At 42.3% G+C, this 26,881-nt stretch overlaps 1 protein-coding gene across 10 annotated transcripts in view; it reads right to left on the reverse strand.

Moving 5' to 3' along the window:
- The window catches only part of kmt2c.L (lysine methyltransferase 2C L homeolog), a 173,555-nt gene continuing 146,674 nt past the window's right edge, over positions 1 to 26,881 (reverse strand). For 8 of the 10 annotated variants that reach the window (XM_041565790.1, XM_041565791.1, XM_041565792.1 and 5 more), the window contains 22 exons: positions 25,821 to 25,932; positions 25,176 to 25,254; positions 25,025 to 25,088; positions 23,022 to 23,254; positions 21,108 to 22,838; positions 19,892 to 20,104; positions 18,306 to 18,470; positions 17,832 to 17,970; positions 15,959 to 16,106; positions 14,270 to 14,448; positions 12,439 to 12,575; positions 12,084 to 12,333; positions 11,807 to 11,937; positions 9,742 to 9,846; positions 7,183 to 8,305; positions 6,036 to 6,172; positions 5,710 to 5,852; positions 5,348 to 5,516; positions 3,750 to 3,866; positions 2,715 to 2,788; positions 1,850 to 1,958; positions 1 to 852 (listed from right to left, as the gene is read on the reverse strand). In XM_041565790.1, coding sequence (XP_041421724.1) covers positions 760 to 852; positions 1,850 to 1,958; positions 2,715 to 2,788; positions 3,750 to 3,866; positions 5,348 to 5,516; positions 5,710 to 5,852; positions 6,036 to 6,172; positions 7,183 to 8,305; positions 9,742 to 9,846; positions 11,807 to 11,937; positions 12,084 to 12,333; positions 12,439 to 12,575; positions 14,270 to 14,448; positions 15,959 to 16,106; positions 17,832 to 17,970; positions 18,306 to 18,470; positions 19,892 to 20,104; positions 21,108 to 22,838; positions 23,022 to 23,254; positions 25,025 to 25,088; positions 25,176 to 25,254; positions 25,821 to 25,932 — 5,651 coding nt within the window. In that variant the 3' untranslated portion in view covers positions 1 to 759. The remainder of the gene's footprint in view (positions 853 to 1,849; positions 1,959 to 2,714; positions 2,789 to 3,749; positions 3,867 to 5,347; positions 5,517 to 5,709; positions 5,853 to 6,035; positions 6,173 to 7,182; positions 8,306 to 9,741; positions 9,847 to 11,806; positions 11,938 to 12,083; positions 12,334 to 12,438; positions 12,576 to 14,269; positions 14,449 to 15,958; positions 16,107 to 17,831; positions 17,971 to 18,305; positions 18,471 to 19,891; positions 20,105 to 21,107; positions 22,839 to 23,021; positions 23,255 to 25,024; positions 25,089 to 25,175; positions 25,255 to 25,820; positions 25,933 to 26,881) is intronic. The other 2 variants (XM_041565784.1, XM_041565785.1) reach the window with 2 other exon arrangements.

A 26,881-nucleotide genomic window follows, 5' to 3' on the forward strand; every position in this document is an offset into this window, starting at 1 on the left:
TGTAAAGGTCGCCCGTAGCACCCATAACTGCTGCAGGGATTTGGGTTGCGTTTGGTCAATCACTATTTTTTTTTTTTTTTTTAATACAATTTTTATATTTGCAAAATATTTACACGTCTGTACAAAGTAACATGGTTTCTGTTAATTCTGCGGGTAACAGCAGCAGCTTGGCTTTCTTCTAATTTGTTTTTCTTTTAAAAAATAGCTTCATTCCGTTATCCAATAATAAATACAAAAAGTCTCTCTTATATTACAGAAATAAAAAAAAAAAAAACCTACAATAAACTGACTCATGGAATCAAGTATTTGTAAATGTGTTTTAGTGCAAGTTATTTGTTTTTTCCCTTAGCTCTATCCCTAAGGAAGTCGTTTCAGTACATTCCTTGTTCAGTGGTGTCTACGTTTTATTTTTCTTTATTAGAGGGCCTGCCCCTTTATTCGAATAAGGCCGTGGCCAGCACTTGGGCGTCTCACTTCGCTGGTGATTTCAGTCTTACATTCATCTATTTAGCCCACCCGCCCAGCAAAAATGAGTTTCTTCTTCAGTGAGCTCAAAAGCAGAGAAGTGCTGGACTCTAGAACCAGCCGACCAATGGGAAGCTCCGTCACGGAGGGCAGCCATGTTGCTCGCGGAGGCCTCCCATCTTGGGGGCGGTGGCTAGCAGGTTCCTTACTCCGAGTGCTGAGTTAGTATTTCACCTGCGTGTTTCACATCACATATTAGGGACAAGAGAAACGTTGGAGGAGCAAGGAATGCCATTAGTTCATCCATTTGCGGCAGTTTACAGCACTGCAGTGGCAGGGAATTTTGTGCTGGTCGTCTTCAAAATCAAACTTATAGTCATAAGAGAGCTGAAAAAGAAGGGGAGGGCTTCAGTGTTACGACTCCCTGAGTATTCACGTTGGCTTTTACAGAACAAGAGGCATTTGTCTACAGCGAGTAACTCTTACCCTACTCACCCTAGTGTGTCAACTGTTGTGGAGGATAGTTTTTGATAGTTATTCTCTCTTTACCTAGCAGGCTGTGGTCCTCTCTTTGACCTTGTAGTAAATTGCCCTCTCTTTACCTAGCAGGCTATGTTCCTCTGTTCGACCTTGTAGTAAATTGCCCTCTCTTTACCTAGCAGGCTATGTTCCTCTCTTCGACCTTGTAGTAAATTGCCCTCTCTTTACCTAGCAGGCTATGTTCCTCTGTTCGACCTTGCAGGCTATGGCCCTCACACTGGCCTTGCAGGAAATAGTCCTCTCTTTGACCTTGCAGACTACGTTCCTCTCTTTGGCTTTGTAGGCTATGGCCCTCACATTGGCTTTGTAGGCCATGGCCCACTCTTTGACCTTAAAGGCTATAGTGAAAGTAATGACATATGTTTGTGCTATTAGGTTTGGATGAGATAAAGACCGCTAACAGGTGCCCTAGTGAGTTGAGAGTGGTCAACAGCAGACAAAATATTCCTGGCAATGTTGTTTGATGCCACAACTCTATGCCGTGGTTTTCAGGTGTAAATACCATCTAATGAAGACCGTATAACTTGGCAGACCCAGTTTCCATGCAGGCTTTTGTGCCCAGAACCATGGACACTGCACATAAACCCATGGGAGTCAAGTACATTGAGGAGACAACAGTCTGGTGGCACCTATTGGTTACAACTTCTTTAGAATGAATAAAATGATAGATAGATAATAGATTATAGATAGATAGATAGATATAGATGATAGATATAGTGAATAGATAATAGATAAATAATAGATAGATATAGGAATAGATAGATAATAGAGGAATAGACAGATAGATGACATATAGAGATAGAAGATAGCTAGATAAATAGATGACAGTTAGATATAAAAGTACCTCTTCGCCCTTCTGTATCCTGCGATTGGAGCTGATTATAATTCTATGCCCCTTCTCAAACGTCACTACTTCAGCCACACAGTTGGGTGCACATGAATGATTGATATACCTGAAAGGAGAGAGAAGGAGAAGATCTCAGATAGGGCTGAAGAAGCACACGGGGATCTCTGGTTCGTCCATTCAGTCACATACAACGTTCCAATTCAGACAGGGCTGCAGCCTTAGAGACCAAGGAAAGGTGCAGCATTGCCATAGGCTTGTTAATAAAGGAAAGATTTCCATGGTCTTCTAGGCATTTAGTTATACTCCCCATCTGTAAAAGCTGACATTACTCTATAATGTGCAATATTTCACTCTTTGCAAGACAGAAAGCACCGCTCTATAGCAAACAGACTTCATCCTATAATAGTGACTGTAGGACTGGTCAGACCAGCGATGATGCAGTTGGTCAGTATAAATATATTGTAATAAACGGTAAACTGTTTGCTTTAAAAGAGGCGGGGGGCATTCACTTTTAACTTAACTTTTAATATGTACAGTTATAGAATGGCCAATTCTAAGCAATGTTTCAATTTGTCTTAATCTTCTGGCTCTTTCCAGCTTTCAAATGGGGATCCCTGACCCCATCTAAAACAAATGCTCTGTAAGGCTACAAATGTATTGTTATTGCTACTTTTTATTACTCATCTTTCTATTCAGTCCCTCTCCTATTCATATTCCAGTCTCTCATTCAGATCAGTGCATGGTTGCTAGGGGAATTTGGACCCTCTCCGTATCCTCCAGTAATAATGGAAGATTTAAAGAGACACGGCAGCCCCTGAAAGCAGCAATGTCACAGGTAGAAGTCGCATTCCCCATTCCGTACCTTGCAGGTCCCCCAGTCAGCGTTGCATCAATGACATGTTTGTTATCAATGCGGAACATGTACACACCACGATTCTGAAATACACATTGAAAGCTGTAGTTAACGTTTCTGCCCAGTTGACATTTACATACACTCGTTTTTATTATTATCGCTCCATCTGTCAGACACACAGGCAACAATCTTACAGACACAGGAGGCTGCAACATCTATTGCATCAAAACTAACTATATCAGAAACATTTTTTATATTGCACAGCCTGTCTATTTACCCAGTTGTTATTTTTACATTGAACTGTTCCTTTAAAAGGGAGGCCTACTTCTTGTTTATATTTCATTTGGACTTTCAAACCAATGTAGGGGAGGCAGAGAACTGTAGTTAAATAGCCGGGAGGCCACGTACAGTATAAGGGCCATTTTCCTATGGACACCCTGCTCTGCTGTAGCAAGTCATCTTGTACCCTGATATATATATATATATATATATATATATATATATATATATATATATATATATATATATATATATATATATATATATATATATATATATATATATATATATATATATATATATATATATATATACCAACTAGGGATGTAGCGAACCGCCGAGTATGTGTTCGCGAATGCCGTTCGCGAACACCGGCAAAAAATGCGAACAGTTCGCGAACTTCGAACATCCGAAAATCGTTCGATTCGATTCGAACGATCGAAGGATTTTAATCGTTCGATCGAACGATTTTCGTTCGATTTTGACGCGAACGCCTATTGGCGAACGTCGCGCGAGAGAGAGAGAGAGAGAGAGAGAGAGAATATGAATAGATATCATTAGGGATGCACCGAATCCAGGATTTAGTTCGGGTTTTGGCCAGGATTCAACCTTTTTCAGCAGGATTTGGCCGAATCCTTCAGCCCGGCCAAACTGAATCCTAATTAGCATATGCAAATTAGGCGTGGGGAGGGAAATTGTGTGACTTTTTGTCACACAATTACCTAGAAGAAGCTCAGCCAGGCACCATGCGAGCGGTCCACTTACCTGTGACTCGTAAAGCTTCTCCTTTCTATTGGCTACTTCATTTCGTATAATTGTTCCAATGTATTCAATGACCATTGTGTGCTTTTCAATGTCTCTAGCAGCATATAAGCCCAGACCCTGAGGGAAACACGTAACATTAGCCACGGGCTAACAAAGCTGGGTGTGCAGTGATCCATGCCAATAGCAAAGTACATACAGATAACAATATAGAAATATAATACACAAAAGCCATGAATATCCTGTAAATTATATCCTTATAAACGGTGAGTTCTGATGTCATCAGTTATAAACGGTGAGTAGTGATGTCATTTCTGTCACATGACTCACTGACACTTGTGTATTATAATAAATAAAGTACCCCCAGTTGTAAAATATGAGGATATTAGAAGTTACCTCGGAGTTCCATGACCTGTATAAAAACACTCGGCCTTCGGCCTCGTACTTTTATATGGTCATGAAACTCCTCGGTAACTTATAATATCCCTATATTTTACAAGAGGGGGTACTTTATTCACTGTATATTATAAGAAGTCACTTTATTACAGTAGTATAGCAGTTCATATAAAAGTAACAATGGAGCAGCAGTGACACATGACACCTCGGCAGTGGAGCTTGCAGCCTAGAGGCCATGCAAAAAATATTATCTTTACCCAAAGCAAGAGGAGAGAATGACCTATAGATAAAGTGCACAGATAAACGCCTGGAGTATTGCCAATATCTGTCAATGTCACAGACTGATCCTTCTCCGAACAGAAGTCGTTAAGGTTCATCTGCTACAGAACCGCAAATATAAAAGACGTTTACCGTTTTTTTTATTTTACCCACAATGCATTTTTCCCCAGATTTTCAGCCTGACCATGCCGCTATACATAGGAGTCAAATTTGCAGCAAATAGCACACACAAATGAGAAGCAAGGGATTGGGCTGTATGAGACTGGGACTTGGATATATACTTGCACTTACGTGTCATTAAACTGGGGCAACATCAAGCACCCCCTACAGGTGCAACGTACAAAAGAAGGCCTGTACGGAATACAGGGTGCTGCTATAGATGAGCCCAGATATGCAGGGTTTTATATAAGGCCTTTGCCAAGCTTTGCCTTTAACTTTTCATTAACTTTAAGTATGTTATAGATTGGCCAATTCTAAGCAAGTTTTCGTTTGGTCTTCATTATTTCTTTTTTTATATAGTTTTTGACTTCGGACTCTTTCAAGCTTTCAAATGGGGGTCACTGACCCCATCTGAAAACAAATGCTCTGTAAGGCTACACATTTATTGTTATTGCTACTTTTTATCACACATATTTCTATTCAGGCCTCTCCTGTTCACATTCCAGTACCTTATTCAAATCAATGCATGGTTGCTAGTGTAATTTGGACCCTAGCAACCAGATTGCTAAAGTTGTAAACTGGAGAGCTGCTGATTAAAAAGCTAAATAAGGCAAAAACCATAAATAACCGAAAATGAAAACCAATTGCAAATTGTTTCAGAATATCACTCTGTATATCATACTAAAAATGAATTCAAAGATGAACAACCCCTTTAAGCCCTGATGGATAACATATTTCAGAGTTTAGCCTAAGAGGCGACCACCCACCTGAATGCGAGATCGGGCCAGGTATACATTAGATTTCCATTCAGTCTTCATTTTCCGGTACTGAGAAGATTTGGAGTGGACAAACTGCTTGCTGTACGGCGCATTCAGCTCTCCGGTTACTGTGCTCTGAAAGGACTTGGAAGTGCTGGTGCTATTTAAGGTGTGAGGCCTGTAGGGAATCACATGGCAGAGAAGCAAAGAGAAACGGAAGTTAGTCAGTTCCCTGGGAACATGGAGCGAGCGGAAGCATAGGACACGGCACATGAAGAGGGAACGCACAAGGGTTCGGAAGTGACGGAGCACAGATAAAGCGAGGCTGCCACAAAGTCTGGGCTATACAAGGTGTAATGAAAGCAAAATACCTTAACACAAACCTCTTGACATGAGAGTTCATTTTGGGTTCTGAGCGGGCGCAGCCGGTGGGGTTGATGGCCAAGGGGAGCTCCATCAGCGGATTTCGGCCGTAACGGAATGTGTAATTCTCGCAGGCCTCCACGCCAGGAAGCTGAAAGGGAAACAACAGAAACCATTAGAAAACCCAAATCTGTTGTGGTTATAGCGGTGTCTTCTAAACGCCGGGGGAATTTTATTTCAGCCAAAGACTTATTCCTGATCAACAGTCGGTTCAGGTAGGAGTGAAAGGAAAAGCAATGGAAAACAATTGGTCTGAATCGGGGGAATGACTTACAGACTCTGCGATCCTTGTCACAGCGGAGGCCGTTAACCCAAAGAGATCTTCCCCTTTTAAGTACACTGGGAACAGCCTGAGAATCTCCGAACCTTTCCTGCAGTTTGCGACAGGTTCCAAAATCTTCTCCCAAACACCTAACAAAAAAAGGGGGGGAGGGAAGAGGTTAAATTAATCCTGTTTGCTGTGCTGGCATTTACATATCAATAGCACCTGCAGGTTTAACCGTTATGTAACTCAGCTTTCCAACACTGTCCCAAAGCAAGACACCTTAGACCCTCTGAGTGGCCATTTTTAGCCCTATTTTGATTGGCTGGGTCATCCTGGATCACAGTTTGTGTGAAAAGGATAATAGATGAGGCCGATGGCTGCAATGACATTGAATCTATTACAACAGTGCCCTGCCTAGTACCTACTAAATTTCCCAAGCTGTGTATTATTGTTAAATTATAGGTTATATTAATCCTGTTTGCTGTACTGGCATTTACATATCAATAGCACCTGCAGGTTTAACCGTTATGTAACTCAGCTTTTCAACACTGTCCCAAAGCAAGACACCTTAAGGACGCACAGATAACATTGCATCAAAAAATTTTCGAACGATATTTGGTGCGTGTATGGTGGGAAATGAGCCGACCGATATCGGCAAAAGACGGATATCAGTCGGCTCGTCGATCAGGCCGGACGGATACATTTTGATCGGGTGCCTTTGAAGGGACTCAAACATCAGCCATTGTTAGTGCGGAATCGTCAGATACAGGTAGAATTCTATTGTTTCTATCAGTATATCTGACCATTCAGCTCTACACGTGTGTATTGAAACGAACAATCTTTCTTGGAAGATCTTTTCCAGGAAACATAGTAATTCTAACGTCTATAGCCTCCTTCAGACCCTCTGAGTGGCCATTTTTAGCCCTATTTTGATTGGCTGGATCATCCTGGATAACAGTTTGGGTAAAAAGGCTAATAGATGAGGTCGATGGCGTTTAGTGCCCAGCCTAGTACCTACTAAATTTCCCAAGCTGTGTATTATTGTGCTATTAATTGCATTATTTTTTTCTACCATTCACTTTGCCGCTAGTTACATAATGAATTGGACACCCAGCTGAGTGTGACTGCTACATACCTTACATATGCAAACACATACCTTTGGGTGAAGAATCCATGAGAACCAGTTCTTCGTGGCCAGGTTCCATGACCCTAACTACAAACAGCGGCAAGCCATCGTTCTCTTCGATGGAGCACAGGTAGCGGCAGCGCCTGTTGGCATAGCGCGTGCTCCAGTACAGCCGGCTGGCTTCATACCCGACAGGGAAAAGCGCTGCGGCCGAATGGAAGCTCTGCATTTGCTGAGGCAGCAGCTGTCCAATGGCGTGGAAGATGAGACTTCCGACTCTGAACGTGTGGTCTCGCTCCCCTCTCTGGACTATGCTCGCTATCTGTCGGACTTCATCCCGCTGTACATAAACCCTCCGAAAGACGGCAAAGTAGGTGAGCTCCTGCTCGTGGATTCCTTTGGGCTTGTGCATGGTGCAAAGCATAGTCTTATCTTTAAAAAACATGCATTGTGCTTTCATCGCACAGGTGAAATGATAAATATTGGTGCACCTTATCCTATGACAAGTGCTGGTGGCTCCGGTCTTGTGACAGAACACGCACTTCATCTGCAGGCCGCGGCGCAATGCCAGTTCCACGTTAATTAAGGCACCCGCCTGCGTTTCGTAGACCTCCGTGGACCAAAGGGCGCAGTTCAAATGGACCCAAAGGTCCAGGTCCAGATTGAGGAGCCTCGCCGACCCGTCCGTTAATCCGTCACCTTCTTCGTGGCAAAAACAGCATTTCCTGTAGTCTTTGCACAGAGGGTGGGGTTTCAGGGAGGTCCCCAACCTGCTGAACATTTCATCCAGTTCATTCTCACACTGAGGCTTGAAAGGCATCTTGGGGATAACAATCTGGATGCTCCATTTCTTCCACTTCATTCCTCTCCACTTCTTGCTGGCCGGACGGCAATCATCCAGGCCGCCGTGAACTGCTCTGGGCCGCGGCTTTAACTTCACGGTGACTTTCAGTTCGTCTGGTTTCGCCTCGACTTTCGCAGCCTCATAAGCGGCCGGAGGGAAAGATATGGGAGGTGAGGAGGGTGACGAGCTCTTTTCCTGCAGCAAAGGAAGGCAATGAACATCGAGGGTGGAAGTGTTGGTGTTGTACTGATGGCATGATTTTGGTTGTGCTTCCTTTACAGATGGTGGCGAGAAGGATGGATCCAGGCGCTAACACATGACAAATAAACAAAATACACATTTAGTAGTTCCTATGGCTCTAGATGTGTTTTGGTATATCATGTGATCAAATGAGGGGTAAGTACCTGGAGCCTAATAAGTGGTTGTATTATATCTGCTGCTTGCCTTCACGGATTCCATTTATTTAATAAATGGTTGCAACAGCTTATATAAAGCTTCTATGTATCTAGGTGTGTGTGTTTGACTTCAGTTATTACGAGGGATGCACCGAATCCGGGATTGGGCCAGGATTCGGCTTTTTTCAGCAAGATTCAGATTCGGCCGAATCATTCTGCCCGGCCAAACCAAATCCGATTTGCATATGCAAATTGGGGGCAGGGAGGGAAATCTCTTTTTGCCACTAAATAAGGAAGTAAAAAATGTTTTCCCCTTCCCACCCCTAATTTGCATTCGCAAATTACGATTTGGATTCGGTTAATCTTTCGTGAAGGATTTGGGGGTTCGGCCAAATCCAAAATAATGGATTCATGCATCCCTAATTATTACAGGGCTGACTGATACAAATAAGGGTGCCAGCTCAAGACTAGGATTTGTGCACTCTAAGGATCTTGGCACAGCCAAGGATCATGACTCATGGGATCCAGCAGAGAAGTACCCAAAATGGACCCTCAGAGCTTCCGTTCATTTGAATATGAAACCCCTGACTGGTGCGTCACAGACTGAACACGCTGCCACCGTCAGTTACTTTTCAGTCAAGTGAACAGGCGATGGCTGGCGTCATTTCAAAAAAGGGGGGTTGTGGGTACACGCCTAAGGCAAATTTCAAAATATTTAAGTACAGTGGAAGTGCCACTGATCCGGCCAGTCAATCAATGCACATTCCCTGAGGCCCTGTCTGAGTAATTCAGTGAATATGCAAGTGCATGTCATTATAAAAACAGGTTTTTTTTAACAAAGTTATGATCATAAAGTTGATAAGCCACTATACCACGTCAAGGTAAACCCCACACGGTGGTCCCTAACTTGTTTACCCAAGGTATTTTACCTCTCTGCTTAGGGACCACTGTGTGGGGTTTACCTTGACGTGTTATGGTGGTTTATCACCTTTATGATCATCATTTTGTAAAAAAAAAAACCCTGTTTTTAAAATGACATGCACTAACATATTCACTGAATTACTTAGACAGGGCATCAGCGAATGTGCATTGAATATTACTTAAATATTTTGAAATTTGCCTTAGGTGTGCACCCACAACCCCCCTTTTTTGTATTGGTGTCATTTCAGCCACTTCTCCGCCGGCATCATCTTTAAGTGAATAGTGGCCTATTAGAATATTACTGAGCCTTTAATGTACAGAAATGATGGGAGCTGACACAAAACAAACACACACATACACAACACATATGAACAAACGTCAGTACCACAATGTTGGTTTGAACAATGAAAACAGCCACAAAGGTCTCACCTTGGTCTCCGTTGGTTTTGATTGGGCGGCTGAGAACAGCAAGAAGCAGTTGTTACTACAGAACACCAAGTTCCCGTCCATTTTTCCTGGGCTCTGCAGATACTCCTGAAAGATCAGAAAATACTGGATTCAGTGCTCCCCTTCGCTTAATAGCATAAAGCAGTGATCCCCAACCAGTGGCTCACAAGTAACATGTTGTTCCCCAACCCCTTGGATGTTGCTCCCAGTGGCCTCAAAGAAGAAGCTTATTTTTGAATTCCAGACTTGGAGGCAAGTTTTAGTTGTATAAAAACCAGGTGCACTGCCAAACAGAGTCTCCTGTAGTCTGCCAGTCCTCATAGGGGCTACCAAATAGCCAATCACAGCCCTTATTTGGCACCCCAGGAACATTTTTCATGCTTTTGTTGCTCCCCAACTCTTTTTACATTTGAGTGTGGCTCATGGATAAAAAGGTTGGGCATGTCTGGCATAAAACACAAGCACAGTTTTGGCCAAATTGTACTCTTTAGACCAATGCTTGTCCAATGTTTTCACATGAAGGCCCAACTTTGGTCTGGGACCCCATTAACTTACAAAATGAGTACAGATATAGGAAAACATCTCTGTATTAGTCATAGATCCAGCAATAGCCAGGACAGCAAATACATATTCACACCCTAGATGAACATCAAGCTGGACACTTTAACACCAAAAAATGAAAGTGCTTGAAAGTAACTACAGAAACACTACTATATTTTATATAAACATGCTGCTGTGTAGCCATGGGGGCAGCCATTCAAGCACAGGATACACAGTAGATAAAAGATAAGTACTACTATAGTTTATATAAACAAGCTGCTGTGTAGCCATGGGGGCAGCCATTCAAGCACAGGATACACAGTAGATAACAGATAAGTACTACTATAGTTTATATAAACAAGCTGCTGTGTAGCCATGGGGGCAGCCATTCAAGCACAGGATACACAGTAGATAACAGATACGTACTACTATAGTTTATATAAACAAGCTGCTGTGTAGCCATGGGGGCAGCCATTCAAGCACAGGATACACAGTAGATAACAGATAAGTACTACTATAGTTTATATAAACAAGCTGCTGTGTAGCCATGGGGGCAGCCATTCAAGCACAGGATACACAGTAGATAACAGATACGTACTACTATAGTTTATATAAACAAGCTGCTGTGTAGCCATGGGGGCAGCCATTCAAGCACAGGATACACAGTAGATAACAGATAAGTACTACTATAGTTTATATAAACAAGCTGCTGTGTAGCCATGGGGGCAGCCATTCAAGCACAGGATACACAGTAGATAACAGATACGTACTACTATAGTTTATATAAACAAGCTGCTGTGTAGCCATGGGGGCAGCCATTCAAGCACAGGATACACAGTAGATAACAGATAAGTACTACTATAGTTTATATAAACAAGCTGCTGTGTAGCCATGGGGGCAGCCATTCAAGCACAGGATACACAGTAGATAACAGATAAGTACTACTATAGTTTATAGTAGCTTGAAAACAGCCGCTAACATCAGCTCCTGTGTCCGTAGTGTAAAACACTTTTTTTTTTATTTTTTATGTTACTGTTCCATCCCCCTGTTATTGCTCCAAGCCCACAGTTTGGTTCAGACTGACTGGAGTCCCTTTCCATTGTTCTCATCACATGGCAACCTGTGTAATGGGACAAAGACACCAAAAACCCTGTATGGGGTCTTTAGATGGCTCAGTAATGACCACAACAAATATAAGCGGAATGTAATATATATTGAATAAAGTACCCCCTCTTGTAAAATATAAGGATATTATAAGTCCCCGAGGAGTTTCATGACCATATAAAGCACAAGCCCGAAGGCCCAAGGTGACTTCTAATATCCTCATATTTTGCAACAGGGGTTCCTTTCTTTACTATAATACAAGATTTAGTGAGTCATGTGACAAATGACATCACTACTCACCGTTTATAACTGATGACATCACTAGTCACCGTTTATAGGGATATCATTTACAGTATATTCGTGGCTTTTGTGTATTATATATATTAATATAGGAGTTACATACCTGCTTAATAAAACGCAGATCCTTCAGTGATTTTCTAACGCCGCTTCCTAAAACGACCACTTTGCAGTGACAACACCAGGAAGGCTTCAGCATTGGAGATGATTCTGTATTTGGATTGTGATGTCTGAACCCTGTGAAAATGCAAAAGAACAGGACTACATCAGACATCTCTTGCCAATACTTGGCTTCTGTCTAGCAACAGATTTCTACCATCAAACCAGAAATACGCCTCCGTGTTGTCATTTCCTAATCAGAAGCGGATGTGTTTGGGATTTACCGTTATCAGATGAAAGAATAGGCAGGTTTTGTGGCCTTAGTCCGTAGGGACCAATCAGCCGTCCTTGGGGCATGAGTCCTGGCCTTGGCCGTTGCCGGAGAAACTGGTGCCTGTACTCCATATTAGGATTGAGTCTGTGGCCATTCATCAGGATGATAGAGCCAGGCTCACGCGCATTGCTCACTTCATAGCTGGTAGGAATCTGGACTTGCAGAAGATCCGCAAAGGCAGCAACAACACCGCTAATGTTCTGCAGAGGGTCGAATGAATTACAATTAGAAATATATTATAATGATGAGATATTTGAGTTGCAGTTAATATGATCTCGTGAGTGTATTCACGTGAGATACTTTACCTCAGCGGCTGTGGGATGTAAAGTGATGGCCACGGAGATCAGACCTGCTTTAGGGCCATTGGGAGCCTGAACAAACTGTGGTCCAAAGAACATTGTTGGGGGTTCAGTTTTAAATCCACAATCCCGAAGCTCAGAACCTAGAGGGACATACAAAGTGCACTTAAAGGGGGGTTCACTTTCATATAAATTTTTAGTATGTTATAAAATGGATAATTTCAAACAACTTTTCAATTGGTCTTCATTTTTTGTGATAGTTATTGTATTACTTGCCTTCTTCTTCTGACTCTTTCCAGCTTTCAAATGGGGGTCACTGACCCCATCTAAACAAACAAATGCTCTGCAAGGCTACAAATGGATTATTGCTACTTTTTATTACTCATCTTTATTTTCAGTCCTCTCCTATTCATATTCCAGTCTCTTATTCAAATCTGTGCCGGGTTGCTAGGGTAAATTGTACACTAGCAACCAGATTGCTGAAAGTGGACACTGGAGAGCTGCTGAATAAAAAGCTAAATCAGTAGGGATGCACCTAATCCAGGATTCTGTTCTGGATTCAGCCTTTTTCAGCAAGATTCGGATTTGGACGAATCCTTCAGCCCAACCGAACCAAAGCCTAATTTACATATGCAAATTAGGGGCAGGGAGGGAAATCGTGTGACTTTTTGTCACAAAACAAGGAAGTAATAAATGTTTTCCCCCTTCCACCCCTAATTTGCATATGCAAATTAAGATTCCGATTTGGTTCAGTATTTGGCCGAATCTTTCGTGAAGAAGGGGTTTGGCCGAATCCAAAATAGTGGTGCACCCCTATAAATCAGTCAAACACCACAAATAATAAAAAATGAAAACCTATTACAAATTGTCTCAGAATATCACTCTACATTATACTAAAAGTTAACGCAAAGTTGAACAAACCCTATAAGCAGAGATACCCTAAGCTGTGTGACAGCATTATGGAGCAAGTACAAGTGGATCTGTACAGATGAACTATATGTGGAGGATTATATTTCTCTCATTATTACTGATATTACCCTCCTGTTCAGTTTCCATCCAAACCTCTGCCTGGGTGCTAGAGTAACAAACAGCTAGAAGATGGAATTCCAAACAGAAGAGCACTAGAACAAATAGACACTCAAGTTCATTATTAGTTTTGATTTTAAAACACATCAGCTAATAGTGCTGCTCCAGCAGAATTCTGCATTGAAATCCATTTCTCAAAAGAGCAAAAAGATGTTTTTATATTCAGTTTTGCAATCTGACATGGGGCTAGACATATTGTCAGTTTCCCAGCTGCCCCCAGTCATGTGACTTGTGCTCTGATAAACTTCAGTCACTCTTTACTGCTGTACTGCAAGTTGTAGTGATATCACCCCCTCCCCCCCCAGCAGCCTAACAACAGAACAATGGGAAGGTAACCAGATAACAGCTCCCTAACACAAGATAACAGCTGCCGGTAGATCTAAGAACAACACTCAATAGTAAAATCCAGGTCCCACAGAGACACATTCAGTTACATTGAGTAGGAGAAACAACAGTCTGCCAGAAAGCAGTTCCATCCTAAAGTGCTGGCTCTTTCTGAAAGCACATGACCAAGCAAAATACTGGTGTGTAGGCACCTACACACCAATATTACAACTAAATACACTGGCTGGTTCAGGAATGAAATTTTATATTGTAGAGTGAATTATTTGCAGTGTAAACAGTGTCATTTAGAAATAAAAACGACATCATAAAAATCACGACAGAATCCCTTTAGAGTTGTCCTATGCCGGACTACTTTAAAGGGGAAATGGCTATCCATGGCATTGATAATATGAAAAAGTTGGGATACCTTTGCCGGTGCTGCTAGGAAGGATGGGGATAATCGGAGATGAAGCAGGGTCTGGCGGCTCTTCTTTTACAAGGGACAAGTCCGGGTACCTGCTGATTTCCATTCCAACCACGCTCTCGGGTGATGAGGAGGGCACAAAACTGTCAGGGCTATCCCTGGCATCACAGTGATCCTGAGTCCTGTAAGGACAGACAGACATACGAGAGGCTTTTATATTTGTATGGTCAAACATGCACAAAACACAGCTTTTAATCAAGATACACAGTCGCTATGCTTGGGACTACAGGTATGAGATCTATTATATGGAATGCTTGGCACTACAGGTATGGGATCCATTATCCGAAAACCAGTTATCCAGAAAGCTCTGAATTACGGGAAGACCATCTCCCATAGACTACATTATAATCAAATAACTCATTTTTTTAAAAATTGCTTCCTTTTATCTCTGTAATAATAAAACAGTATAGGTATGGGACCTGTTATCAAGAACACTCGGGACCTGGAGTTTTCCGGATAAGGGATCTTTCCATTATTAGGATCTCCATACCTTAAGTCTACTAGAAAATCATATAAACATCAAATAAACCCAATAGGCTGGTTTTGCTTCCAATAAGGATTAATTGTATCTTAGTTGGGATCAAGTACAAGTTACTGTTTTATTATTACACAGAAAAAGGAAACTATTTTGAAAAATGTTGGTTATTTGGATAAAATGGAGTCTATGGGAGATGGGCATCCTGTAATTTGGAGCTATCTGGATAACGGGTTTCCAGGTAACAGATCCCATACCTGTACCTTGTATTTGATCCCAACGAAGATATATTTAATCCCTATGGAAGGCAAAAATACTATTGGGTTTATTTAACATTCAAATTATTTTTAATAGACTTGGTATGAAGATCCAAATTACAGAAAGACCCCTTATCTGGTAACCCCCAGGTGCCAAGCATTCTGGATAACAGGTCACATACCTGTATATGGAATGCTTGAGACTGGGGTTAACTGGATTAATTGCACATCATGCTCAAGGCACTGCCTTATAACTAGAGAGGGGAAAAAAACAGCCATAAAATTGAGAATTAAAAAAACCAAAAAGCACTATGGGAAATGCCCCTCCTGTCTGTATGGTAATGGACCTCATCCCTGTAATACCACAATTAGGGATGCACCGAGTCCATTTTTTTGGATTTGGCCGAACCCCCAAAATCCTTTGCGAAAGATTCAGCCGAATACCGAACCAAATCCTAATTTGCATATGCAAATTAGGGGTGGGAAGGGGAAAACATTTTTTACTTTGTCACGTAATTTCCCTCCCCGCCTCTAATTTGCGTATGCAATTTAGGATTCGGTTCGGCCGGGCAGAAGGATTCGGCCGAATCCGAATCCTGCTAAAATAGGTCGAATCCTGGATTCGGTGCATCCCTAACCACAATGGCAACCAATTCAGCAGAGTCTAGCTGTTACCTTAAAGGTTCAACAAAAAGGTTTCAGATTTGGTTGGGCCTGGCACGATTCAGACAAATGTAAATCCTGCAATAAATGAAGAGATCCCAAAGGAAATCCTGGCTTTGGTGCATCTTTAAAAACGAGCCCAGCATTTAAGCGGATACATCAGAAAGAGGTCTTCATTCAAACAAAACAAAAAGACATACTTCGGTCTTATCAATCCACACGGGAAGACGGCATTACCTTAACTCCTCCTGATTATTATGGGGAGGGGTGGGTAGAGATGCAGGGACATCTACAGATTTCGGTCCCTGAGTCATGGCTCTTGCTATCAAATCATCCTGTGACCTGAAAGGCAGCTGAAATTGTTTGGGTCCAAGGGTTTTGGTAACTGGAAATAGAAAGCAATGACCAATTAGTTAAGGTGAACTTACGATGCAGCAGAATGGAACATTCCCTTTCATGCATAGTCATGGATACAAGCGGGAGCTGCCATATTGTTCCTATTCCAGCTGAAGAAATGATATATGTATGAAGGATCACTCATTTGTAGGGCTGCAACAAATCCAGGATTCAGTCTTTTTCAGCAGGATTCAGCCAAATCCTTGTGCCTGGAATCCTAATGTGCATATGTAAAATATGGGCGAGAATGGAAATCATGTGATTTTTTACCAAGAAAAAATGTTTCCAGTCCCACCTCTAATTTGCATATGCAAATTAGGATTTGGTTCAGTATTGAGCTCAATCTTTCACAAAGGATTTGGCAAAATCCCAAATAGTGGATTCGGTGCATCCCTACTCATTTCAGATCTCACATAACACCTAGGTACCATTATTTGGGATACTAAAAGCCAGATGGCTGGGAGGCTCATATGCCCCGCCTTCTGATGGGAGAGATCTTCTACCTGTCAGTCATCTGTGAACCCCTGTGTGGGTCACAATTTTGTAGGATGCACAATGCAGCCCCCAGTAACTTGCCTGTTAAAACAAAAAGTTCCTCAATGCTCGAGCAAAAGAACAGGACCATTTAGTAAATCAAGTTGCTTTTCAACTTGTTTATTAATGACCTGGAGGTGGGCATTGAAAGTACTGTTTCTATTTTTGCAGATGATACTAAATTGTGCAGAACTATAGGTTCCATGCAGGATGCTGCCACTTTGCAAAGTGATCTGTCTAAACTGGAAAACTGGGCAGCAAACTGGAAAATGAGGTTCAATGTTGATAAATGCAAGGTTATGCACTTTGGCAAAAATAATATAAATGCAAGTTATACACTAAATGGCAATGTGTTGGGAGTTTCCTTAAATGAAAAGGATCTAGGGGTCTTTGTAGATAACACGTTGTCTAATTCTGGGCAGTGTCATTCTGTGGCTACTAAAGCAAATAAAGTTCTGTCTTGCATAAAAAAGGGCATTAACTCAAGGGATGAAAACATAATTATGCCTCTTTATAGGTCCCTGGTAAGGCCTCATCTGGAGTATGCAGTTCAGTTTTGGACTCCAGTCCTTAAGAGGGATATAAATGAGCTGGAGAGAGTGCAGAGACGTGCAACTAAATTGGTTAGAGGGATGGAAGACTTAAATTATGAGGGTAGACTGTCAAGGTTGGGGTTGTTTTCTCTGGAAAAAAGGCGCTTGCGAGGGGACATGATTACACTTTACAAGTACATTAGAGGACATTATAGACAAATGGCAGGGGACCTTTTTACCCATAAAGTGGATCACCGTACCAGAGGCCACCCCTTTAGACTAGAAGAAAAGAACTTTCATTTGAAGCAACGTAGGGGGCTCTTCACAGTCAGGACAGTGAGGTTGTGGAATGCACTGCCGGGTGATGTTGTGATGGCTGATTCAGTTAATGCCTTTAAGAATGGCTTGGATGATTTTTTGGACAGACATAATATTAAAGGCTATTGTGATACTAAACTCTATAGTTAATATAGGTATGGGTATATAGAATTTTAATTAAAAGTAGGGAGGGGTGTGTGTATGGATGCTGGGTTTTCATTTGGAGGGGTTGAACTTGATGGACTTTGTCTTTTTTCAACCCAATTTAACTATGTAACTATGTAACTATGTAAAGTCACCAAAAAGTTAAATGAAAAGGGTCGGCTTACCGTGACCACCTAATATTGCGGCCTTCCCTGCCAGCTCTTCCGTTGTGGCAAATCCATTCACCATCTTGTGACAGGACACCGGCGGAGGAGTGGGCGGAAGGGACGCTGGCGGTGTTGGTGGATTACTCAGATTATTTTGCTGTGGACGGACACAACATTTAGTTCTATTTTCACCCGTGCCTCTTAGTTTTTAATAAATTAGCCAAAGGCCGGTAGTAATAATGGACATGGTGCATAGTGTTGAATTTTCTTGCCCTTTAACACACACTGAATTACACATAACACGGGACTGAGGAATTGCAAAACAGGAAACGGAGTTCACATTACTGACTTTAGAAAACAGGAACGTCAGTTATTTTGGATGTATTTTGCATTTCAGCACAGTATCGGGTAACCTATACTTGAACCCAACGGCACCAGTTACAAGTCGTGTTTCCCAAAACAAGTTACACAAGCAGAGCTTCCATTACAAACCTTGAATATTAACTGGGAATAATAGTCCGACACCCCTTCCAGCGAGGCACTGCCAAAGGTACCAAGGAGGCGGCTCCCTGTGCCCAACGATCCAGTCCCATAGGGAACAAATTGTGCAACGTTCATTCCTACGATGGGCTCAATTAATGGAAGAAGGGACAGCTGCTGAAAAGAATCACAGAAATGTGCCGGTCAATGCAAAGAAGCACACGTTGTAACCCTTCTTTTTAACCCTTGATTTTAACCCAGCATTTGCAAGAAGCAGCTTCAGACATCTACCAAGGGTTGAGCACTCTGGGTGCCTATAAATGAGGGGGAAATTACTGATTTGAGCAGAAAGGAGGAGGCGCAGCGCAATCACACTTCCTATCAGATCTGAAAGCTTGGGCTGTGAGTGTGACTGGTCAAATAACTGCTCAGTCAGTTTATTATTATTATTATTATTATCAACATGTATTTTTAGAGCTCCAACCTATGCTGTATGGCCACCTTAAAGGGGATGTATGGTCAAAAATATTAATCCCCTTTGCCTTTGGTGAACAAATTAAGCATATTTCAAATAGCAATGCATTATTTTTTATGAGCCTGTTTTGAGTTGTCATCTGGTTACCGGGCAGCGCATTCAATTCCCCGACATATCCACTCACTTCATCAGCGTCAAAACCTTCACGGCCCGTGGCCATCTCTTCTGCTTGGCCCGCCTACCTCTTCTGCAAGTCCCGGCCGCCAACCAATCAAGCGCTTTTTTCTTGCGATTGCTCGGCTCGCAAGTCACTACCACCTTTGCTTGATAGTGAGGGGAACACACATCCTGCAGGCGTCTGTAAACAAGACTGCATACTAGTTTTTGATTGGTTGGCAGGCCAAGCAGAAGAGACGGCCACGGCCCCTAAAGGTTTTGAGCGCTGATGAAGTGAGCAGATATGTGGGGGGAATTGAATGAGCTGCACGGTAACCGCATGACAACTCAAAAAAGGCTCATTAAAAAAAATCCATTGCTATTTGAAATATGCTTATATTTGTTGCCCAATATTTGTTGCCATATTTTTGACCATACATTCCCTTTAAAGTGGTACGGACACCAGAAATGAACATTACAGTGTCTTTATATGCCATTTATAATTTTGCCATAATAGGTAGATAGGTATTTGCCCAATGCTTTTCTATTAGCTATTTGATTCCCCGTGTTCCTCTATGAGGGGGCTGCCATATTTGTGCAGCAGTAGCCTGTTAGCATTAGAAACTCGCTATCTCTGTGCCTGCAACTCTCACACTTCTCCTGATACTTCTGCTGCCAACTTTCTCCCTTGCCAGCCATTTGCCTATAGATCTTGATTCTCAAGGCTTTGGGGAGGCAGCAAGAGGTACATGCCCTAGGTCCTTGCTCCCCCAACCTTGTGCCCTAGGCATGTGCCTCTTCTGCATCTTCCTTCATGTGCCCCTTAGTCTTACATAATTACATAATTCTATTTAAGCCTTTATACCTAACGTTCATAAGGAAATAAGTAACTGCTGAATTTGTCACATAACTGATACATTGCTAGATTAGACCTCTAGGTGGCACAACATTCATTGATGAGGATTACCTGCTTTATCTGGGTAAATGTCTCTGCATGGCCATAAATAGCTGGCCTCTGCTCTTCATCCTTTTTTCTCTTTTTTGAGCGTGGGGTGGCTTTCTCCTTCGACCTCTGTACTCGTTTGTTCCTCGGTTTCTTTTTTTCCATCTCAAATTCGTTTTTTTGGAACAAGCTTTGATTGAGGTTGAAACAACTGGGTTCTTTATTCTCCAGCATTTGCTAAAAGGAAGGGGGTAAAAAATCATGTAATTTAACAATGGAAGACACAAAGCCCCTGTGCTTGTACCTTTGACTATAGTGTGACAAATACTCCCTGTGGGGCAAAATGTAACAACGCTAGGGATTGTTAAAGGAGAACTAAAGCTGAACTAAAAAAGTAGCTAGAAATATTGTACATGATGTTTTGTGCTTCTGTACCAGCCCAAGGCAATCACAGCCCTTTAGCAGTAAAGATCTGTGTCTCCAAAGATGCCCCAGTAGCTCCCCATCTTCTTTTCTGCTGATTCACTGCACATGCTCTGTGCTGCTGTCACTTACTGAGCTTAGGGACCCACTCAAAATATACAGTACACATAGAATAGCAATGTCACAATATAAGGCTGATTAGTAATTAATACACATAATTACCACATGGCAGCACAGAAACCAGTGCAATTAGCATCAGAATTTAATAATCAGCAAACCTGTAGCATCAGTTTATATTACAGGGGAAGCTCATTTTCTGCTGGATAATTAGTGACGAGCCCTAAGCTTAGCTTCTCAACAGCCAATCAGAGCCCACTGAGCATGTGAGTGTCACAGACACTTTCCAAGATGGTGACCCCCTGTGACAAGTTTGAAGTCCTGGATCATTGCTGCTATTGACAAGCTCAAACTTTAGCCTCGTGCAATAAGTTCAGTATATAAAATATGGCATTTTTAGCCATATCCATTTTTAGGGTTTAGATCTAATTTAACCAGTTAGCTATAGAGAAAATAAAGACACAGGGAAAACATATCCATAAACAAGAGCTATCCATCCCTTATATCTATAAACAAGAGCTAACATCCCTTTACTCTCCTATAAATAGGGAGGCACTGTTGTCTAAAAACGCTCTCCTTCCATACCTGCATTAATATACAAGACTGGGAACTACCACATTACAGGTGTGTAGAGAAGGGTTTCTTATGCCTTTTCCTAATGACAAGAATAGAGCCCCCTATCCCTGCCAGTGGCACTTACCAGAGAGTTCATATGTCCTTGTGCATCCGGCACCTTAACATTGAGGGGACAGGCCTCTTCTGACCTTAGGCTTTCTTCCGATATCTGGTGCAACATGAATGGTTCCTTTTTATTTTTCAGCAAGTGCTTGAGCAATTCATTTCCGGATTCCAGTTTTCCTGAGGGGCCACTTGCTGGCTGAGAAGTTATGTCCATTGAAAGTGCGTCGTGCGGCGTGGCTTTATTTTCCTCCATTCTCCCTTCTTCGGCGGCTTCAGCAGGCTGGTCTTCATCGGCCCGTTCCAATTTAATGTCCCGGATTTTGAGGGCCTCGTTTGTATGATGGGGCCCGGCGGTACGTTCAGGGTTAGGCTCCTGAAATAGTCTTTGTTTCACATCACCAGGGACAAAAGGATCTTCCAATTCCATAGTGACGTTACCGGGCGCATTTGGAGTTGACGAGCGAATGAAATCAGCGGGATCATTGCGAGGCACCGTTGGCGTGGATGCTTCTGAAATACTTGGTGTGAGAGGAGCCGTCATATCGGACCGGGGAGTGGAAGGCGACTTTATAGACTCAGCATCATCGTCCTTCTTCTTTTTTCTCTGTCGTTTCTTTTTGCCTTTCTCCTCAGGAATGATCCCTGAATATAACTGGATAAGGGACTGGCTTGAGGTGTTGGTGGCAGCCATGTTGTCATGCTCGGAGGAATGACTATTATCAGCTACTGGAGATGCAGAGGGAACACTTGATGCAAACGGAGGCTTTGTAAGAATACTGCCAGGAGACTGTAGAACGGACTGTACATTTGGGACTGCTGAGCCGGGCTGGGCCCCTTGCCCAAAAGGAGACAATCCCATTGGACTTCTCTCAGCAGTCTGGATAAAGGGGGCGGCTGGGGGAGAATTTACAAGCCCCTGCTGTATGTTTTGCTGAGGCATTGTATGGACAGTTTGTGTTGGCTGCTGTGTTAGCTCCATGAAGTCACTGGGCAATTCAGAACTGAAAAAAGGCATCTGAGACAAAGAGTCATTATTTAGGTCAGGTCCAATCATTTCAAGCCTCTGCTGCAGAACTCGTTGCCGATCCACCTCCTGCATCAGCTGAATACGCTGGCGCTCCTGCTGCTCCCGCAGACGCTCCTTGCGCTCCCTCTCCTGAAAGTTTTCGCTAAAAGGGTTGTTGTCATCGAATTCCACCCTGGGTGGAGCATTGGCATTAGAATTTGCCTCGTCGGCATTCATTGGACGCTGCATCTGGGGAGCATTAGATTGGGCAACAGCTCGGGGGGCATTAGGTTGGACGAGGGCTCGGGGAGCATTAGGTTGGACAAGAGCTCGGGGAGCATTAGGTTGGACGAGGGCGCGGGGAGCATTAACTTGGACAAGAGCTTGTGGAGCATTAGGTTGGACAAGAGTTTGGGGAGTATTAGGTTGGACAAGAGCTCGAGGAGCATTAGGTTGGACAAGGGCTCGGGGAGTATTAGGTTGTACGAGGGCTCGGGGAGGCTGCCATCCTGGTAAACTTGGCATTCTCGCTGGATTGCTTTGCCCAAGCATCACAGGTGCCTGGGGATGTAGTGTTTGAGCCATAGGAAAATTCTGCGTATTGACAGGGGGTGGAGCTCCTCCAGGCATCACAGGCGCTTGGTGTGGACCCCCAGGAATCATCGGGGTGATCGAGAATTGCGGATGCTGTTTATTTCTATATTCTTCAATCAGTTCAGTGTGCTCTTTCTGCTGCTTTCGTATCTATGTGTAGAGAATAAAGTATGTTTAGAAGAACAAGCCCAACCCAGTAAGACTCCTGTTCTTTCAAAAAGTTGCCTGGTTACTAGAGTAATCAAGCCATAGCAACCAGGTGCAGGTTTCAATTGTTGCTTAGAGTTTTGCAGTACAAAAAACAAAGGTACTGGATATGTTGGCATGGCTCACCTGTTCCAGCTGTTTCTGCACCATACTCTGTTGCTCAGTAACTTGTTTTAGCTGCTCAGCGTCCTCTTCAGGGAACTCGCGACCGGTCTTTTTTGCAGCCCGCTGTTTGGCTGAAAGAGCCTTCTTAGATTTTCTGTGAGCTCCAATCTGTTCTTCTAGAAACTTCTGCTGGATCTGGAGGAGCTGTTGGGTCTCTTGGAGCCATTCTTCATACTGCTTTTTCTGAGAATCATCTGTGACAAAACAAAGCATGTGATGGTCTTCAGAAACCGGACCTGGACATGTGGAAAGGCGACTATATATCTGGCACATCATGATGCACCATTGTACAGTTCTAGCTGTTGCCCAGTATATTGTTGTGAGGAGCCATGGCAAATAATTCATGTCTATGGGCTGGTAACAGCTGCAATACATTGCATTAAATTGGTGCATTTGGTGCTGTAGTTTTGTCCACCAAATGATTCATTTAAGTCTAGTTTATCTGAACAGTTCAACTATAACAATAATGCGACTGTAGAACACATATCGTGCCAATCTCCAATACAGGGCAATCAGTGTTAATGTTTAATGAATGCTCCATTGTGATATCAACCACAGTAAATGTGGAGTCGATTATACAGAGCTGGAAAGTGACAATAAAGGTGGTGATACCCTAAGAAATCTGCTCGTGGGGTGATGAAGCCTAACGAGCTGATCTTTGCCCAATTTGGCATCATCAGATCCTAACAGAGACCAACGGGGAGAGGACACTATAAAGGTGTCAATGTGGTTCTTGCGAGACAAGATTTTTAAACATGCCAAACTGACAATAGAACCTTGATTTTACTTACTCAGATTTAACTTTTTTCCTAGAATTTACAGGTTTTTTTTGCAGTTGCATAGAGGCAAACGGCATCTTTCTTTCACGGATTTTATACCATGCCTTCCTCTGGGAAACAAAGTCTGGTTTCTACTGTATGTATGGACAGACAGGCCCCTAAACTCGGGAAAATAAGCCATTGTTTGGGCTGGACAGTCTAAACCGGCAGAGTTTATCAACCCAAAAGTGTGGTTCACCTTTATGTTAACTTTTAGTATGTTAAAGAATGGCCAAATCTAAGCAACTTCTCAACTGGTCTTCAGGCTCTTTTCAGCTTTCAAATGGGGGTCACTGACCGCATCAAAAAAAAACAAATTCTCTGTAAGGCTACACATGTATTGTTATTGCTACTTTTCATTACTTCTCTTTCTATTCAGGTTCTCTACTATTCATATTCCAGTTTCCTATTCAGATCAATGCATGGTTGCTAGTGCAAGTTGGTCCCTAGTAACCAGAATGCTAAGACTGCCAACAGGAGAGCTGCTGAATAAAAAGCTAAATAACTCAAACACCACAAGTAATGAAAACCAATTGCACATTGTCTCAGAATATCACTCTCTACATCAGGGGTCCCCAACGTTTTTTACCCATTAGCCACATTCAAATATAAAAAGAGTTGGGGAGCAACACAAGCATGAAAAAGTTCCTTGGGGTGCCAAATAACTGCTGTGATTGGCTATTTGGCAGCCCCTTTGTGGACTGGCAGCCTACAGGAGGTCACTATACTTTGTTTTTATGCAATTAAAACTTGCTTCCAAGCCTGGAATTCAAAAATAAGCACCTGCTTTGAGGCCACTGGGAGCAACATCCAAGGGGTTGGAGAGCAACATGTTGCTCACAAGCTACTGGTTGGGGATCACTGCTCTACTTCATACTAAAAGTTAATTTAAAGTTGAACAAGTGTTTCTCTGCACAGTCCAGGGCATGAGTAACAACACAGAGAAACTATCATTTAATCAAGTAACAACTGCAAATAATACTTTTTAATCCTCTATTTACTGACAATGGAACTTGAGTTAAAAATGTTGTTGTGAAAAGATCTTTTTTTTTTAAATCCGTAAACATACACAAAGAAAAGAAATACAGGGAATGACAGTCATGGTGTCTGATGGTTGTCTGTCTGACTGACGAAGATCGTACTTACTGACAAAGCCTGGCCCGAAGTTTGGTGGATCGGGCCTCATCATCTGTGGTGCAAGGTTTCCATCCTACAAAAGATATGAGAGAGTATTGAAATACACATTTTTAGTATGCATACATCAGCACTATGTGGAAAGGCACAAGGGGAGAATTACCTGAGTAATTGCTTGCTGGACAATATTCTGGCCATCAGGAGTTTGTGCTGCAGATATTTGTTGTGCCATAAAGGGAAATCTGTTAAAGAAATAAATGAATGCTTAAGAACTTCATTACAATATATGCAACCCAAAAAGCCTGCTAGCAGCATTAGCAGAATAGTACTGAGGCCGTATTTGGGCAGGAACAAGCTGAGCCTCTATATGTGACGTCTGCAAAAATATTTCCATATTAACAACAGTTGATGGGGTACAGTACAGACATAGAAATGCAGAGGTTAGATTGAAAGGTTTGAGGTTGCATAAGGGGTATATTCTGGTGAGTCGTAATTGGTTCTGAAGACTGAGCTATTGGATGAGTCTGAATTTGCTCCTCGATGGGTGGCTGATCTGACTTGGCCAAATAAATATATAGTTTCCTTGTTAAATGAAGGGAGCATCTGGATTAAAACAGACTTCATGGGGCACAAGAGAATTACTTTTGACCCTTCACTGAATTGGAAAGTATCTCTACTCTGCTTCTAGGTGGCAACATCTTTCATTGGTTCATTTCCTCCTCCCAAGTACATGAAAAGCAGATCTACTATAGTCCACATCAGAGAAATCCCATCATTCTCAGTGGGTTGTCCTGCAATGTTCACCTACCGGTTCATCACCACTGGTGGGATCCCCAGATTGTTTTGTGCCATAACTTTATTTATGCCTTTGAGCGCAACCATTTTTGCTTTCATTATGGGATCGGTAATTGCATCGAAATCTGAAATGGAATGAAGTTGTTACTTTATCTTACATTCTTCTCATATGACCTGCTCTATAAAGAAAAATCACAGCTTAATTCTACTTACTGCTACATTAAAACCAGATACAGGACCTGATGGTTAGTCTCCCCTTCCCTATGCATATGTCAATCTGACGGTGTTAAGCTGGCAATACGCCCATGATTTCTGGTACGTATATGAAAGATGGCTGATCTTGACCAGTATGTACTCTGGATATCAGCTGGCTCAGGCCTGTTTGAAAATCTTGAAGATTTGCTCGTAGTTTATGGTGCATCGACAGATGAGAAAACCCACATATTGCAAAAATAGAAAGGCAGCCATACCATGCATGGCCACTTGTATGCTATGCATCCGTTTGGCCAATCAGTGGGCCAATCAGTCACATAGTGTACCTTGTGGGTCCACGAATGGCTGCCTACACTTTAAACGGGAACTATCGTGAAAATGAAAATGTAATATAAGTTTCAGCATACTGAAATAAGAAATTTTCTAAATACAATCAATTAAATATTCTGTACTGTTTCTGAAATAATCAGGCTTATCTTCACTATCCCTCTCTCAGCATCTGTTTCTCTTCAATCTGTCTTTACGTAGGAGTTGGGTGTCGGATAGCCATTTACAGTTAGATCCAATATATCTTATAGGGAGGCTCCTTTTGCCTAGAAGATGTATTAGAGCTTACTCTATTAAAATAACAGGTATCATGTCTCTCTACATGCAGGATTTGTGCAAAAGACAGTTATTTTGTTAGATTTTGTTTGTACTGGAATCAGTTATTTGAGTGAGCTCTAATACATCTGCTAGGAAAGGAAGCCCCCTATAAGATATATTGAATCTAACTCTTAAAGAGTATCCCAACTGATGCATGAAGACAGAATGAAAGAAACAGATGCTGAGAGAGGAATAGTGAACATAAACTTGATTATT

This window comes from Xenopus laevis, chromosome 6L (assembly GCF_017654675.1).
Source record: "Xenopus laevis strain J_2021 chromosome 6L, Xenopus_laevis_v10.1, whole genome shotgun sequence".
Classification (NCBI taxonomy): Eukaryota; Metazoa; Chordata; class Amphibia; order Anura; family Pipidae; genus Xenopus; species Xenopus laevis.